Source organism: Calliopsis andreniformis, chromosome 2, assembly GCF_051401765.1.
Source record: "Calliopsis andreniformis isolate RMS-2024a chromosome 2, iyCalAndr_principal, whole genome shotgun sequence".
Taxonomy (NCBI): domain Eukaryota; kingdom Metazoa; phylum Arthropoda; class Insecta; order Hymenoptera; family Andrenidae; genus Calliopsis; species Calliopsis andreniformis.
This window is the reverse complement of record NC_135063.1, coordinates 6,660,662-6,678,781: the sequence shown is the minus strand read 5'-3', so window position 1 is coordinate 6,678,781 and position 18,120 is coordinate 6,660,662. Positions and strand designations below refer to the sequence as shown.

The following is an 18,120-nucleotide window of genomic DNA, read 5'->3' as shown; positions in this document are numbered from 1 at the left end:
TATACTTATTCTGTTAACTAACATTAACATCACGAGTGTACAGTGTAAACTTAACAACTGTGATATTGTTTGAATGCTTTACCGTGCTGCTGTAAAAAAGAGTGAATTATAAACGTTTAACAACTTTTTTATTAACAAGTCTATATAATACAAGGAAGTAACTTTTGTACAACGTGAAAAATAAAAATGCACAGCCAGAATTACATGCAGTGCTATATTGTGATCCCTGGTGATATTTTAGGCAAAAGTATGAAGGTACGATACTCTCAACATTTGATTGAGTTTAATTCCTGTAAAGTTTAGGAAATCCTCCTGGTGGTGGTTGCAACCAGTTGTCCTTCATGTAAGCTACGTGCTGCGTTTCAATCACGTGGAACGTGTATGCGTGTCTCGATTTGTCACTTCTATTCGGATACGAAAAATGCACCACTTCTCCATGAATAAGAATGCAAGTTCCCTTACTTACTGGCACTGGCCTGAAATTGCTAAGCTGATAGCAAGGCGCAGCTCTATCGTAGACTAACAATTCCTGAGAATCCGGATCCTTGTTCCTTACGTAACGTCGATGTACACCACTTTGATGAGAGCCAGGGGAGATCCACAAGCAACCGTTTTCCTGAGTAGCGTCTTCCAAGGCAATCCAAAAACCAACTACTTTCACTGGGTCAGTGCATAGGTATGTTGCATCCTGATGCATCATTACTGTTGAAAAAAGGAACATTAATTAATCACTTGGATACGAAGTTAATACAATTTATATTAGACCCAGACTGTCATGAAAACCAATAAAGGAGCTTAGCACATTTAGTTACGAAGTAATTTCTATGAAATTTTACCTTCTGAACCTGTGCCTGGATTTTTATAAATGTACATAGACTGACATACAGCTGGCTCCTGATATTCCAGCTGGAAAGCTGTCTCTTTCACCCTTTCATCAAATGTATATTTCTTGAAGGTTGGATGGAGCCAGTGAAGAGCATGGCCTACCTATAATTTTTGATAATTTAATAAAACTAACGTATTATCGTATTATCATAAAATTGCAAAACCATTTTAAGAAATCTAATCGGTACCTTGTTTAAAGATATTCGCGGGTGCACCTTCAACTTTCCATCATTGTCTAATGCTTCCGATTCGAAGAAGACGCTAATTTTGTTAGCGCTGTCTAAGAAATATTTGTCTTTACTCTGAAACAAAATACAAATTTAAATACTACATACGTAATAATCGACGTTCATATCTCGTTTTAATCTATTTTTACCTGCTGCGATTCAATTGAGTTGAAAACATTTCGTTCACTTTCCGGTGGTAAGTTCTTTGTGAATTCTTCGCCGCAAAATTTGAGTTCGTCGACCTCTTCCGGTTGAAGGAAGTCTTCCAGCACGACGAAACCATTTTTCTGGAACTTTTGAAAAAGGAACATTTTAATTTTACATATCTAGGACTGTAAGACAAAGTGACGTACGTTATGCTCTCAAAAAATCTAAGTTTATACCTTAATTTAAATCTATAAGACAGAATTTATATTTTTAGTAGAAGGAAATTGAATCAAAGGAACTTCTTCCTTAAAACACGAGAATATAAATAAAGTGGAATTCTATAATGAAAAATTGAGGTTTTAAACTTCAAATGCCAATAAAGGTCTTTCTTCCAAGCCTGTTTTATTAGAAATTCAAATTTTGAAATTTGTCATGAACACAAGATGAACATAATGAGCATGCGCGAGCAGCCATATTGTATTTACTGCAGTGCATTCAAATGAAGTTGTGACGCTTTCGGTTCATTTAAAGTTGAGAAAAACTAAGGACAGTGTGTGACTATCGTGCTGAGATACTGTTAGAAATTTCATTTTCATGGAGAAGGTTAGTAATCATAAATTATTTTAACTATAACATGATGTATAACACGACATGTATATCGTTAATGATAACGACATTTAAGAATATCACTTTTTGCTTCGGGAGATAATTATGGTTCTTCGATGTTCTCTTTGTCTTCCGTTTGTGTATTCGCGGAAGCGCATCAGAAGTGTTTACCTCTAGATCTTAATAGATAAAATTTCCGGGGGAAATCAATAAGCCTTCTTTACTCTTTTCCCTCATACCTTCTGCCGTTCAAGTTAAATCGTTTAATTAAAAATTTTTCGCAGAAAATAAAACTTCATGGATCAATCTATAATCTACGGTAGAGAAAATGGCCATAAAATAGCGTTCTATTATAGGATATAGTAGTTCAATTAATTAAAGAATAATTTTCTGTGCTGTCGGAGTTCTTTTTATATTAATTCGAGAATTCAACATTCATTTCTCTCATTATTTGTTGGTATTGATTTCTTTGAATAAAAACGAGAACGAAATTCCCTAGTGGCACGTTTCCCTAGTGGCAAATATTTTTTGCTTTTAATTTCTACCCAGTATTTTTAAGAACAGTTTGTTCAAGATCTGCCAGTTATCTTAATTTAAGTTTATATACTAGTAAAACGCACTTGGTTTATGTAGCAAAAGTTATATATCTTAAGAACAGAAAAACGTAGTTTTAATACAAATATTTAATCAGTGTATTTAAACGTAAGTTAAAAACCTGTGAACAAAACTAATTTATTAAAGAAAATTATTATTAAAGCCGCTACTTTAATCATGCACAGTAAAAATGAACCATGCTTTCTTTATATATTCTTTATTTTAAGTTTTCAATCGAACTACGATCGGGTTTCCCGCTACTCGATACGCCATCTCAATTATTATCTGGATGGTCACGAAACCTCGATAAGCAACCTAGTCTGTTCTTACAAAAGAAAAGGGGAAAAAGGTGTACGATTCTACTAGCCGAAGAAAAAAGTGTGCCGAGCACGTGGTATTTTTAGTATTGCGAAACGTGAGCACGTTGCAGCCCGTAGCCCGTAAATAGACGGAGAGGTTATGTTCCATTGTCATGAAAATGCAGTGCTTGTCATCTTCGATCCGAGATATGATTTTTTTGTCTTTGTCGAACGACAAACAGCACTTTGTTGCTCATCGTAAAAATACCACGTGAGAGGGCTGGCAAGCGTGTGTTTGCAACGCTTAGTATTTTCCCATGTATGTGTAGTCGGGTTACACGGTGAAAAGTTTGCCATTTGTATTTGCCGCGTATAGAAGAATTCGATTCTTTGTCGTGTCTTTCTTTGATCATCGTTAAATGAAATTATACTTTCTAGTATACAACAGGGTGACATCGAAGTAGGTGGTCCTATTTTGATAACATATTCTACTTTCTTTAAAGATGAAAAGAGGTTTTATAAACGTAAATCCTGAAATTTTTTCTTTCTAAGATGATGAACACCGAAACTTATATCGAACTTATACCGAAATTTATATATTATTGACGTGTCTGACTTGGGACTTCTACTGCCGATGTGCACTTGCCAGGTCAGACATAATGAAGTCAGTAGAATAAATTCCGTGTCGGACACATTTCGTTCAAATTCTAGGCATTTTTTTTAGCAATTAAGAACTCTGAAACGAAGCCTTAAGTGCAATTTTGCCATTCTTAATTTTCACTTTATTTTTCCATATAGAATCATCCCTTAAAATTTCTGACACCTGTTGTCAAAGATTCTGCATAAAATAAACTCAATCGAAGAACTCTTCTTACTTCTCCCCTGTACCGTTCTGTGACATTTCCTTTCTGTATAATATTTGAATATTCTATACAGGTGGACCCACCTATTTCATTGTCACCTTGTATTTTCTCAGTAATTTTCGTGTTTTCAGTTGGCACCGTTAGTTTTCATCGTGATTTGCAGTGGGGTGTTTAACATTAAACGCGATCAATATAATTTACTCGGCTATAAATGTCTGGAATAAATTAAGCTCATGTGTATATCCAATCTCGACTTGGCTTGATGCTCTCGGCACTGACAGTGGGAATTTAACGTACATGCTCATAAAGTGCTACCGTTTCAATTATTCATTCCACTGTCTGCTCCTTCGGAATTAATCGCAGCTCACTTTCGCGCCTTCGATCACTCGCGTAACCTCGTTTCTGGTACCTTTTCTTGACGGTTTCTAGGGATGTTTGATTACTTAGAATGGTAAACTGCGGAAGAAGATTAAGGCTGTAGTTCGAAATTTAGCTGAAACTACTAATAATGCTGAAGCTGTATACACCGTATTATATAGTGTATACTATTGAGCAGTTTAATTGTCTTAGCTAATTTCGGACTTCAGTCTAAGATAAAAGTGTTTAGTGATCACGTGTAGTCTTTACTTGCTATAATCTCGCGGGAAGTGGGATTATTTAAAAGAGGAATTAACAGTAATTGAAAGAAATGATGATGATATGAAACAAGAGCTAGTGTTAAAGTTATGATCCATAACTATTGTATTTTCTATTTTTTTCCTCTTCCTATTTTCCTCTAATTTTATATTCACTTATCCTTAGGTGTTTTCAACTTTGTAAAGCGTTACTTTTGTAATGAAATACTTTCACTATTAATCACGACGATAAAATATCGTGTAGTGCTTGTATATGATCATATCTAGGCGAAACAAATATCGTGTAGTGTTTGTATATGATCATATCTAGGCGAAACGATATTTTAGTTAAGTATCATCCACGAAAATAGACGCGTAATCACTCGACAGGTGGGTGGAATTGTGGAACATACGTAGTTCCATTTTCTGAAATCACAAGTCTGGAAATAGATGTAAGCGTAAAGGTGTTTCTATGAAAACATTTCATTAACATTGAATACTATCCCAAATTTTCCACTGTCAAAAACATGTCTTCAGTTTCCAGAAAACATTGAATTTATAAATATACAAAGTTTCAATATCCATCCAGAGTGAGTCACCAAAGTGAGAGCAGTATCGCCTCAATTTTCTTGTAAATTATTTGTTGCACGAACAAATGTTTCAAACGAAAGTTGCTTGGCATCGAGAGTATGCTCTTCTTTGTTATGCTCCCCTTGATACCAAACAACTTTCGTTTGAAACATTTCATGCAATAAACAGTTTTCAAGAAAATTCAGGTGATATAGTTATGTCCTGTATAAGGTATACCAATGAAACTGCACAAAATTACAGGGTTGTAAAAAATTTGTTCATACTAAACTGATCCATAATTACATGGAACAATTAATCTTCACAATGTTTCTCATAAAAATCTCCCCTTTGGTTGATATGCACCTAAGAAACTAGTTGACTTTAGTGCGTCATATAAATTAGTGTTAGCATACGGCCGAAGTGGCGGTTCCATAAATTCAATTATTCCTCGAAGTCTGTAGCGGTCGAATCCTTTAAAAAATTTCCCGATATCCGCGGATGAGTCAGGTGGGTGAGCGTGAATCGTCGTCGACGAGAATAGAAAGGCGCGCGTGGGCGTTCATTCTTCTTCGTGAATGGACACGGTGCAGTCTTTCGCGTTTCACGGGTCCGCGAGCCCGGATTTCACGTGGTCGTTAGACGAAAGTAACGACCAGACCCTGGCAACTGATTGTTCTATCGCGAACGACCGTATCCGAACGTTCCCTCGCACGGTAATGGAACTTTTAATCGACGCGTTGGGTATTACTATGCTTGTTCATTTTAAGCTTCTAATGACCTTCGAAAATCTCTTATACACGGTGTCCCAGAACTGGCGATACAGGTAGAAAGCCAGGGATTCTTCATGAAAAAGAAGTTGAAAATATGAAATACACTTTTCTTCGTTTTCGAAAAAATTGAATTTGAATTATGGATGGTTGCAAGCGCACGGAAGTACAGTTTTGGGTGCTTGAAGAGTGCACGGGGTAAGGGGAACACTCTTGGTTTGACCATTGACTGTCTTCATGGTACGCTAGAAGCATTTCCCTTTCAAACGCCTAAAATTGTAGTTTGGTACACTTGTACTCGCTTTAAATTCAAAGTCAATTTTCTCGAAAACGGAGCGTGATATCAGAAATTTTTATTCTACGTTTTCGTTCTATTTTTTTATATAGAATCGCACCTTTTTCGCTTGTATCACCAATTCTGGCCACCTTGTATGACTTTTCAGAGAATTTTTTAGTACCTTTTCTTTCAGTTTATGTTGTTATAAGTTTTGTAGAGAAATTAACGTTTCAAATATTATTAATTTCAATACGAATTTTATTAGAATCTTTAAGCAAGATTCAAATTCTCAAATGTTGAATTGTTTCAGTTTTCCAATTTTTAAGTATTCAAATATTTATACATTGGTATACGCAAATTTTAAAATATAAAAATGTAATGTAACACTGAAATGCAATGCATTCATTTTTCAATCTTTTATGCACTTCGATTCTTTGACGATCAGGCGTTTCTTGAGTAGGTAATTTTTATATTTCTGCCCGTGTCACAATGAGACATCGAAAGTAATTAGAACTTAGAACTTAACAAAGTGTTAAAGAAAACTACGAAATGAGATCTGATTCGCTGATTGATTGCTTAATCGCTTACTCAGCATCTGAGTATTGCACGAGGAAGAGTAGATAATCGCGGGGCCATAGATCAGCGTGTGAATTGCATCGCGCTGATAAATTATCATCAACGACTAATCTCTCAGTAAGCAATGTTCACTTAAAAATACAGAGCGCTTCGAGTTATAGGGGCTAATCTCGAAAAGAATGTTGAAAGGAAAAATGTGGAGATCTCTACAAAGATTGCTGCTCGTGATAACGTTCTCAGCTGGGGACGCACAGAAATGCGTAACATTGTAATCTAGGTCGGGTTGGAGTGTATTACGAATTTTATACAGGGTGTTCTAGAATAAGAGATCTTATGGGAGCTTGCTCTATTAACTTAGAGGAAAAAGAATGTACATGTTCTGAAATAACATTCTCTCTTTTAACATTCTGGAAGATTATGGGACTTCATAAAGCACACAGATGTTAAATGCTAATTAACTAATGAATATGTAAAATTCTTATTTAACATAGAAAACATTGCTAACGGTATACCTAATTTTTTCAGGCATCCTCGCCGAATTCCAATGCAGTGAAAAAAGTGAAACTACAAAATGCAGCGGTACCGCATGTCCAGTAGCAGAATTCTCATTCTTAAGGTGAGTGCAATATGTTTCGAAATTTTGCGCATTAAAAATTTTATCCCAGAAAATCCTCTGGACAATTTTCACGCGATATCACAGACGAAGAATTAATTCTGAATTACGGCGGGTCACCCTGTACGTTGGCCCGCTGTGTGAACGTGGAAAAACGTAGAAAAAAAGAGGGGAACTGTAAGTGTTTGAATGCAGGCTACAACGAGGGTAGAGAACTTTTAATGAAGAGACGTATGTAGAGCAGAGAATACGCGTATTAATCTTTTCCCGCCGCTCGGTGGAAAGTGCGCGTCGTTTTAATTGCTCCTCGATGCTGCATCGTAATTACGAGCGTCTCAAGGGACGGGAATGCGATAATAATTTTTTCTTTTCTGCGTGAGCATTTTCGTGTTCAATTACTGCGATAAGGATGGACAAAATCGAATCGAATTAATTTGTCTAATTTTGTACGATTGCATTTACGTGGTATAGGGTGACTTGAAATTAGAATTCTAAACAGTGGGGGATAATATGAGACTAAAAATAGTAGAAAATTAAGAAGGATTTTGAAAATATTAGATTTTAAACGCCTGTCAACGAGCAACCCTGTCATACATCGAAAATTGCTCCGAATATGTGAATCCTACTGTTTCTATATAAAATTTGCCATTCGTGACGCAAAGCTCATACAAAATACATTATCGTGCACAAGTATTTGGTCATTCTCACATTGTAGGAAATGCATAAAATACCTACACCTTTTTATTTACAATAACTGATATTATATGCTATTTTCATCGGTATTTGTAAATCTTGTGTAATCGTCTGAGATGGGACTTGTAGCCAAAACTATATTATAGAATTTTACTTAGTGTATCTTATATATTTCAACAACGTGAAAGTGTCCAAATACTTATACACGGTAGTGTATGTCTTCTCGATAAATGATTCAGTAATCGATACTGATTAATGGAATAAAATTGCCATAATTTAAGTTACCATATAAATGGAATTAAGGATAGTTAGATATTCCAGGTCAGTCTATACAATATGTATCATAGCAGGGAGAGAGCGTGTAAAACTTTCAAAAATTCCGAAGAGGTTCTATAAAGAAATTGCTATTTCTTTATCTTATTAAGCAAAGAGAAGTGAGAACTGTTTTCGTGAGCTCTGTTTAGACGTAGCGCGACATTCCTTTTTTTAAGATCGCGTGGGTGGATCGCGGGCAACTTTTTGTCGTCCAAGTACGTGGAGGGCTAATGTGCGTTGGCCTCCCTTGGCCGTCTAATCGTCACCTTAACCAGCATCTAAAAATGGATCCTCGGGAGCCACGGCAGGGTCGAAAGATGGCCGTGGGATGGCCACGTGCGTCGATTGCTTACAAACGTCTCGATGAATAATCGTGAGATTCGTGACGGAACCTTATTTTTACCGCATTCCTCAACCATTTCTTGCCTTTCTTTTATTATCGAAATTCAGAGAATATTTGAATTTTGAAGTTTCAAGAAATGCTAATCAGAAGGAAAACATTTGTATATCGGAGAAACTTCTTTTCTATTTCTGTTATTTAACATTAGAATCACTGTACATGATTTAGTAGAATTTTTAATGTAGTGCAGTTATCAGTGTGTTAAAAATCATATTAAATCACTTAAATTCTGAAGAGAAGTTTGTTGTCATATCGGAAAACTATCAGAGGAATCGTGAAATTTTTTTAAATTCCATTTCGTGGAAATTTAAAGCTAAAAGGACGCTCGAAATTTTGCACATTCATAATACATCAATGAAATGTAAATATAAAATCAAAGAGGAATATCATCGAAATTATATTGATAATAACGATGTAATTAATTGAGTTGATAATTTCCATTAATAAAACAGCAAATAACGTGACAGTGATCTGAAATGTTGCAAATATTGAACGCACAATATTATCGGTGCAAATAATAAGCAGGTTGCAAACACTTTGCTTAATAGGGTAAGTAAATAAAATGGCAATAATGTCATCGTGAAAATGTTGCAGAGAGTAATGAATGACAGCACTGCTGGCAATGAGATTGCCAATAAATTCATATAAATTTCCGCAGTAGATGAACGAAGATATATTATGAATATGATATTAAAGGCGTCAGTTGCAAGGCGATACCTAATTAAAATATTAATAACAATTCACAGAATTTCTTCATCCAACTTAAATTCTAGAATTAAGAAGACATGTAGAAGACATCGATCCTGCTAGCACGAAATGTTTAAATTCAGTCCAAAAATTGTAATAATAATACTTTAGAAAATATAATAAAATTAATTAACCTCAACTCCAAGTGAACACGCATGAAAACATAATGCAATATCACAGAGTTTATACACAGAGATAAACATCTACATAAAATTTCACAAAATTTGTTCTCCTAAATATACCTACAGTTATTAAATGAACTGTGCATGTACTCTACGATTTATAATATAAACTCTACAATAGCGTAAATATTAAATTATTTAACTAATAAAAGCATCGTACCCAAACAGTAAAATTATATTAAATTCCTCTACCAAGCAGAATTCATAAACATAGACTACAATACTCCAACAAAGAAGATTCCGTGTTTCTTGAAGCATTGCAGATTTACAAGCTTTTGCGATTGACTGCAAATAGATTAGGAGTAGCAGAAGGATAGACAGACGCGACCACAAATATTTCCTCGACGATCGAATCGACGAGACAACGAGAGATGTATCGACAAGATTGCGTGTCAAAATATAGTTGGATGAAGTGACTGACTCGAGACAGCCCAGGAGCAATCAATGCTGCGCCCGTTCAACTTCGTGTATCGACTCGTTTGGGACGTGGCCCGCAGCAGGAGGATGCTGACCCCTTCGAAGCGAAGAAGTCGGGCTCGATTATGTCAGTGCTCTTCGATGACGACACCGTTCGTTCGGGCCATCGAACGTCGAACAAGTCCATTGGTCTCTCTCTCGTGTCTCTGATTTCGTCGCCACGCAGAGACAGGGATACGCGTATCGCTCGTCGCGATTCACTTTTAGCGAGACCGTATATAGCGCCCGCGATCGGTCATCGGATCGTTTGATTGGAGACGCGCCGATTTATAGTATCGCTTTATCGCGCCGCGAAACAATTGATTTCTTTATATATTTTTCATTTCTCGGACTTCATCGATGTAGCTGTTATCGAACTGAGGAGTATTTCAAGAATTTACGAGTTTTTGCTCGCTCTTTTAATTCATTTATTAATTGCATTAAATGCAGAAAGTGAGTTAATTTTTTAGGAGCGAATTTTGTTGGGCTTTAAAAGTAGTTTGTTTTACTAGTTATTAATAGGGGTTTAAATAAGCTTCGTATAAAATTTTATGGCTCTAGGTTGTTGGGTTTAGTATTTATTGTTCGAAGACTAATGTTGCATATATGTAACTCCATAAAAATAAATATATCTATCTATCGTTTAGTTATTGCGAATCAAGGTTGTAACGTCGTGTATGAAAGGGTTAAGTTATCGTGGAAAATTTGGATATTGGTTAAAATATACCTGTTTGTAAAGTTTCTTTGTTATTATTAACGCTGAGAGATACAGTAGAGAGAAAATACAGTGAAAGTTGTAGACAGAATTTACTGCAGATATTGTGAATTAATTTATTCACAGTTAGATCTGAATATAATATAGAGTATGAATGATATAGTTCTAGAATAAATAAATTGGATATTGTACTCGATTTTTAGTCACTAAGATGTTTAAAATTGTTGTTTAAAATTACGAAGTGAATTGTATTGAGTATTTTCCACGAATTTCAGAGAGAGATTAAATGTTTCCATAAGATTAGTAGAAATACCGTTCAGAGTCACGAACTGAGCCTGAAAAAGTAACTGTAATGTTATATTATTGCTCATGAGTCGCGTGATTTATAAAGTCAATTAAAATATTGCACGAGATCACGGACTCAGTTTGAAGGAACAACTTTGATATCACGTCATTACTCAGAAATGGATGATGAAATTTGAAAGATAAATCAGAGTATTATCACGAACTATAAATTAAATTTAAAATGTTTCTTTAAAGAAGTTATTTAAATAAAATAAGTAAAACCGTCTTAGGAAACCTAAATTCAAGTGCTATGAAAAAAACATTCGTTAAAACCTACTATTTGTGAATGAAACATTTACAGCTCTAATATTTTTCATATAGAAAATAAGAAAACAAGTATCTGAATACTGACATCTACATTCTATAATTACAATTGAAGAGATTAAGAAGAAGCAAAAGCTCTTCAGAAAGCATTCAATTTCTATCCACACCTTTGACTGTAAACACCAATACTATTATCATATCTGCACTCCAAAAATAGAACGATAAAAAGTAATTAACAACAACGCAAAGCCTAAGTCCACAATAAAAACAAGCCTCTCACACTACTCCAAAAATTCAATAAAAAGCAAAACCAAAAGGAACCTCACATCATAAAAAGCAAACAAAATCCGCGAAAACAGTATCTCCAGAAAAGATGGCCCAAATTCTATCGAACACACTCCCAATAATCCACAATCTCCAATCATAACACCTCAGCCAGGCAGAGAAAAATTCTTCAAGCCAGCCCACGATCATTCACACCTCGCTCCAAACAGGAAGCTCAATTTCCTCAATCTCTTCCTTGTTCCTTCAAATCGCTAATTGCCAGAGGGCATCGGCAATATTCCTCAGCTTGAACATCGTGTTCCACGTGGTCTCGCGAGCGCGATGCAAACCCGTCCGCGGGCCTTGACTTTTGCTCGAGATAACGTAACCGGGTCGCTCGAACGCGGCTCGTGTGGGAAGCTCACCTGCGACCGGATGTCCTTCATCCTCTTACGTCCGTCACGGCCGGACTGGTCAGTTGGATGTCCGCTGGTGCACGCTCGTTCGCTGGCTCGCTCGGCCGAACGCGTCCGCGACTGAGTGCTCGAACGAAATGACTAAGTGAGACCGTGGCTCGCGCGCGAGGCCTGACATTCGAGTCGCGTCGAGAGGAGTCGAGTCGAGTCGAGTCGCGCCAGACTCGGGTCGCGTTGGGTCGGGTCGGATCTATCGGCGCGGCTACGAGCGTCCTCCCCTAAGGACAGACGGGACCTGGACGTCGCTAGGTGGTTGAGTCACCGTGAGTCACTCGTCGAAAGTGGAACACTCGATAGCGAAATAATGAGGGAAATTATGGACAAGCGATGGGCAAGGATTCCTGGCTGTTTGTGGGTTCTAAATGGGAGCTGTGGTGATGGTGAATAGCTGCGGGGTTATTTTTAGAGTGCGAGTGGTTTTAGAGGTAGTTTTGGATGATGGTCTCTGGTTTTGACAGTCTTTACCTTTAATGGTTTGCATTCGAAGGAATGGGATGTGTTTGGGGAATGAGATGTTGAGTTAGGGTCGAAGTTTTTGAAAGATAACGATAATGGGGGATTTAGCTGTTGAGTATATAACTGTCTTTTTAGAGATATCGTTGGGAAATGTGGACAGGTTGCTTGTCAAGATCTATACATTTTAGTGTCTTCTTTTCTTTGTTCTTTTTATATTGTGTCTTTTCTTCTGTATTTTGTCATCTCTTAATTTCTTTTTTATTATTGCAGGTTTTCTTTATTTCTTGTGTAGTCAATTGCTTTGTTTCTTCATTTCTAAGTTTATTCAATTCTTTCATTCATCGTCCTTTACTTTTATATTCCTTCATTTCTTCACTTCTTCATCTCTTAATGTCTTAATTTCTGTATTGTATGTAGGTACCTTTTTTCTTCATTTCTTCTTTTCAGTCTCGCCTCTCTTTTTACTTATGGTTCTCTTCTTAAGTATAATTTGCATAAATTTAGACGGTATAACAACAGCTTCACAGTACCTACTTTTATCTTTGCTGTAGCAATGGCGACAGTATTCTTATTATTATTATTCCTATCATGTTCATGTTCTTACTTTGAAGTTTCAGCTTCATCCTTCATTTAAGTTAAATTCTAACTTATGACTCCAAATCACCTACAACACTTCTGCACTGTAAACTAGCGTTTTAAACGCCATACAAGCAAAGAATGCAATTGTCTCTCAAGTTTTCATCTGCTTATGAATTTTAAAGTAGTGTGTATAATTTAATTCGAGCGCATGTTATACTGCTTGTTAATATTAATTTAATCTCCCATCGTTCGTGGAATAATTTCTGCGTTAAATACAATTTAAATTCGCAGTTATTACTATTGTATCTCTCTATTAGTTATAAAATATTGAAATTTCAAACATTCATGATAATTAAATCATAAATGATTAAATCATACAGTGATCATAAATGTTCTGGATTCATTTTTCTCTTCAGTTACTTCAGTACAGTGAAAGGTTCCAGTCGAAACTGTAGGCTCTCAATTTTAGGCTCTCAATTCAATCTTCCCTCTTAAATTCAATTTAAAAAATATCAGTCCCTCAACAAAGTTATTGCTTAAATCACTTCCCTCTCATATGAGACACTTAAGCCTGACACAAACGAACCAATAACTCCTAAATTTCACTTTATTCTTTCGCCAGCTTCATTCTGGAAGCTCCTAATGAACTCTCAAACTTCAACTTCATTTCCCCTCGTCTAAAAGAGCCTCGACATCTTCGATATCTTAATTGAAAAAAGTTCCACTTTTCAAAGCAGTCCACGCAATCAACGAGATATCCAAATATCCATTGATTACCCGAGACTTACTAGCAGTCTCGCCTAATTAATTTGCGAAAGACATAAACGAGATCATCAAGAATATTCGTTGAAAAGAATGCCGCTGTAAGGGATACAGCAATGCATCACCTGTACCCTGTACTGATATACTAGACATCAACCGATGTAGTAATACTGTGATAAGCAGCGTAATATTTTCCTGAGCGGGAACAGTCTGTGTCTCACAGCAGATAAATCGCTCTTCTGCGCGATTTGATACGGATAAATTATTTCTTTTGGCGAAATCACTGTTCGCTGCATTCAACTGAGAACTCGTGAACGATTTTGGGAAATTAATCAAACGTCAAGGGTGAATGAAGTGACGAGTTGCTTCGTTTATTAGAACATCGCTAGACTAAATATATGAATGTCTAAAGTCTATTATTGGAGGATGATAAGGGTATAGTAATTTATATGTAGTTTGAAAATTTGAATATCTGAATAACTAAAAGATTCAATAATCTAATACCTAAACCTTTTTAAATTGAATATTTGAAAATTTGATTATCTCAAAAATTTATTCTTCGAGTACCTAAACATTTGTAAATAGAGTATTTGAAAATTTGAATATTTCAATGTTCGAATATTTGAATATCTGACCATTTAAATATTTGAATAATTTAATGAATAATTAAGATTTGAATATTTGAATATTTAAAAATATGAAAAGATTTGAAAGAAAGAAATGTGGAAATATGAAAAATTCGAAAACTGTTGGAAATACATATTGGAATAAGTTCAAATATATGCAAATTAATCAATGTTCGTTAATTTGAAAGACAGTACAAAGCATAAGGTGAATGTAATCTCGTAAATGTTACAATTAATTACAAACTAGAGGATCAGAAAGATTTCGAGAGATGGAAGTAGAAACCGAAGGAAACAATTATAACTTTCTTAGCGAGTGAAACGCGTGTTCGAAACTTGGAGAATGCAGAACGCAGAAAACTGACGGCTAAAGTCGTTCGAATGACCGAGCAGCCTAGTTCTTCTCTTTTATGTATTCCCTTGGCGTGAATGAAGAAGCAGGAGTCCTTCGACTGTCACCCAGGGGGGCGGATGCGGATTAAGCAGAGAAAAGCTAGCTGGAAAGTTCGTTTCGCGTGGATCGTTAATATGTTAATTTTACGAGGAAAAATCTTACTTTATTGGCGGACTCCAAGCAGGAACGCTCCTATCGTTGAAAAACGTAAACGATTATTACGAAATGAGAAAAACAAGGGGGTTGATGATTTTTAACCTCTTGTCATTTGGCATAAAAGAAGTTGAAAAATTAATCATGATTTTCTCAAAATTTGAAAATGTCCATTTGTATATGCTATTTTACATTTTTGACAATTCCATTTTGTATGTTTTAGAACTTCATTTTACTTTTATACATAAGACGTTTATAAGAGGTTCACTTGCAGTATTAGACTTGCAAACTTTTCTCAAAATACAGTTATTAATCAGTTACAAAATTCAATCCTGATTTAAAAAATAGAAAATTCTATATTTTAGACAATTTTTTACCAAAAATAAACAAAGTAGGAAAAGAATAAAAGTAAATAAAATAAATTCAAGGCACAAGCAATTAAATCTGTGTTATTTTGATTTAAAAAAGCACAGTAGGGATGATACAAAATTCCGAATATTTTATTGGGGACAGGTAATGTGGATAAGCCACTAGTATTGCTTCGAACGTCGATGAAACGAATCATTTCTTGAGGTTCTTTTGCGTGGGGTTGTCGTCGTCATCGGTTTGCAATTCGGCCAGCGTGATTATCAACATCGAGTTCGCTTGAATCGCAAAGGAGAGCCTCAATCATTGGAAGAGCATCCTCGAATATCTGCTTCCAGTGATCGGTTCCGAAAATACTTCTAACTGGAGTCGAATTCTCGACCCACATAGGGTAATAATCTATTGCATCTTGATAATATTTTTATATTTTTCCTTATTTCATAAGCGATACCATATTCCATACTTGGAGGTTTTCTTTTTGTTTCTAAATAAGATGTCGATGTTAAATGCCTCTGTTTTTGAATTGTTTCTGGGTAAAACCAATGTTAAGTGTCGAACTTTCGATATTCTGAGTAATGTAAACGAAGATCAAACGAAACTTTCCATGGAACAATATGTAGTTATCTTGAAATGTTTCAGAAGAACTGTAGTCATTTCAAAACGTACGTTTGCATTCAAAATATGCAAACGTACAAGTAAATGAAGTACACAGATAACGTACAATATAGTCCTCAGCTATTTAAATAGCTTCCTCGACCTTGCATTACCTAGGAATTACTATGTGCAATTAATTCACTGAATTAACTCGTAATCAATTCATCTACCAGTCATTAAAGAATAATCACAGAAGAAAACGGAAACCAAACTGCATAGATACATGAATATTCTCTAGAAATAAATACAAAAGTAATGCCACTTAAAAATCCACACATGTATCTTTTCTATCATTTATAATAAAAACAATCTCCAAATATAAAAGTCTCTTAATATTCTAACAACGTTCAATAGCTACCTACTCAAACAATATCTCGCTTGCTCAATCTACATATACCAAGTTCACACACGAATATCATTATGTATTTGCTTCAGCAGTCAAGGCGATTCAATGGAATTCAACGAAGCAAGTACTCCGTATTGCCTGTTTTAAGAATCTCTGTTTTTGTATCAGACCAGAAAACCGATATTTTTAATTTGCCCACCTAGATCGTTCGAACGATCCTAAAAACGAGCGTAGTCTGGACGGTGGTTGCGACACAAGGAAGGTCGCGGAACACTCCCGACGTTGCACACAGAATCGACGGGAATAAAGTCCGCGGGCATCGTGGCGCGGGTGCCATTTGACTGCTGGCCAAGCCAGACGTCGACTTAGTTTCTTTTTAGACCGTAAGGCTTAGCAGTCGCGCTATTATTGCGCTATTAATGCCGACTGCCTCGTCCGTGGCGCGAAACGAAACGCAACCCCCGTTATGCTATCTGTCCAAGGGGGGTTGCGCGCGTTTCCTGCAAATCTGGATAACCTGACGCTCTGTGCGTGCCCTTACGTACACGTTGGTTTCGTGGAGTAACTTTCTTGGCAGCCTGCCAAGTACGCGCTAGAGAGAGAGAGAGAGGGAGAAAGATACTTAACTCGACTAGAATTAATCGTGGTCGGTTTGGTTGATTCTGCTGGTATCTCTTCCGCGATTCTCCTCGCGTTCGGACGGCGTTCGTGGCGTACGATGGTTTTGATTAAAGGGAGGGGTGAGAATTGCTGGTGAGAAGGGGAGGGATGAAGTGGGAGGGACTAATGAAGACGAAAGAAGTTTTTTTGGGTATTGGTTATTTGGGAAAGGGGAAGGGTGAAATGGGAGCGACTAGCGTAGAAGAAAGAAGTCTTTTTGGGAATTGGTAATTTGGACAAGGGGAGAGAAGGAGAATTGTTAAGGTGGGGGAGAAGGGAGGAAGAGAAAGAGTATTTTGTATTAGTCTTCTGAGGGTGGTATATGTAAAGTGGTCGTTCGTGCTAGAGATATTTTAGATCAGTGAATATGTAGTGTACAAGGTAAATACATATTCCACATGTATAAGTATAATCCAAAAATTGATAACCATTATTCGTTACACTAAAGTCAAGTTAAATACATGTTGTAAATTGTATGTTGTAAATTACATTACCTACAATTTGCAACACCTACAAATTATGTGTATTCAGAATAATGAACTTCCTACTTAGTGATAAATTTGTTAAGTGAAATCTAAATAATCCAATCAATATGTCAGCCAGTAATACGATTTCTAAACTGCATTATTTTGTGGTAGGTAATACCACAACCACATAAGCAGTATACGCTCTTCCAAAATTAATACCAAAAATGCAATTTCCGAAAACGCAATGATACGATTATCATTGCTTATGCTGATTATTGTTCGAAATAATATTCCGCGCGACGTTATTTAATTAGCCACGCGAGTTTTGGTGATTTGTCGATCCATTGAGGTTTAGGGGGGGATGGATAGAACGAAAGAGAACTGATTTAACGAGCGGCAACCGGAAGCAATCCTTGTTTATATGGCGTGCAGAATTGGCTAACAACGAGTTCGAGAGGCAATAAAATGAACATCGAGCACATCATGCTCCAAAAATTCGTGACGGTGCTAAAAATACTCTTGTACAGAGGCCACCGCGCTGTCAATTTGTTACGAGCTATGTGGGTCGTCGTTCTTTGAGCGATGAACTGAGTCGAAAGTGTCTTCCTAAGGATTTCTCTTCCGTTTTAGGTAAGATAGATCAGAGTTACAAAGTAGTCTGGCAAAGTAGTCTAGTGAAAACAGATAAATCGTTCGAATACTAGTTTTGTGAAAAATGTATGAGGTTTATATTAGATAAATGATAAAAAAGGAATAGAATCACCG

At 36.2% G+C, this 18,120-nt stretch overlaps 1 protein-coding gene across 1 annotated transcript; it reads right to left on the bottom strand.

Moving 5' to 3' along the window:
- Positions 1–106: 106 nt before the first annotated feature.
- Positions 107–12,003, bottom strand: Phyhd1 (Phytanoyl-CoA dioxygenase domain containing 1). Its single transcript, XM_076392762.1, has 5 exons — positions 11,845–12,003; positions 1,262–1,405; positions 1,074–1,187; positions 837–987; positions 107–702 (listed from the first exon to the last, which is right to left on the bottom strand). Exons 1-5 carry the CDS (start codon positions 11,863–11,865, stop codon positions 284–286), a joined length of 849 nt encoding a protein of 282 aa, XP_076248877.1. The 5' UTR covers positions 11,866–12,003; the 3' UTR covers positions 107–283.
- Between the last annotated feature and the right edge of the window lie 6,117 nt (positions 12,004–18,120).

Bases quoted from the DNA above. Each gene is read 5' to 3' on its own strand.
- Phyhd1 (XM_076392762.1), bottom strand. From the start codon at position 11,865: ATGAAGGACATCCGGTCGCAG. The intron at 988-1,073 runs GTACCGATTAGA...CAAAAATTATAG, and splicing joins CGCGAATATCTTTAAACAAG to GTAGGCCATGCTCTTCACTG. The intron at 703-836 runs GTAAAATTTCAT...TTTTTTCAACAG, and splicing joins TCCAGGCACAGGTTCAGAAG to TAATGATGCATCAGGATGCA.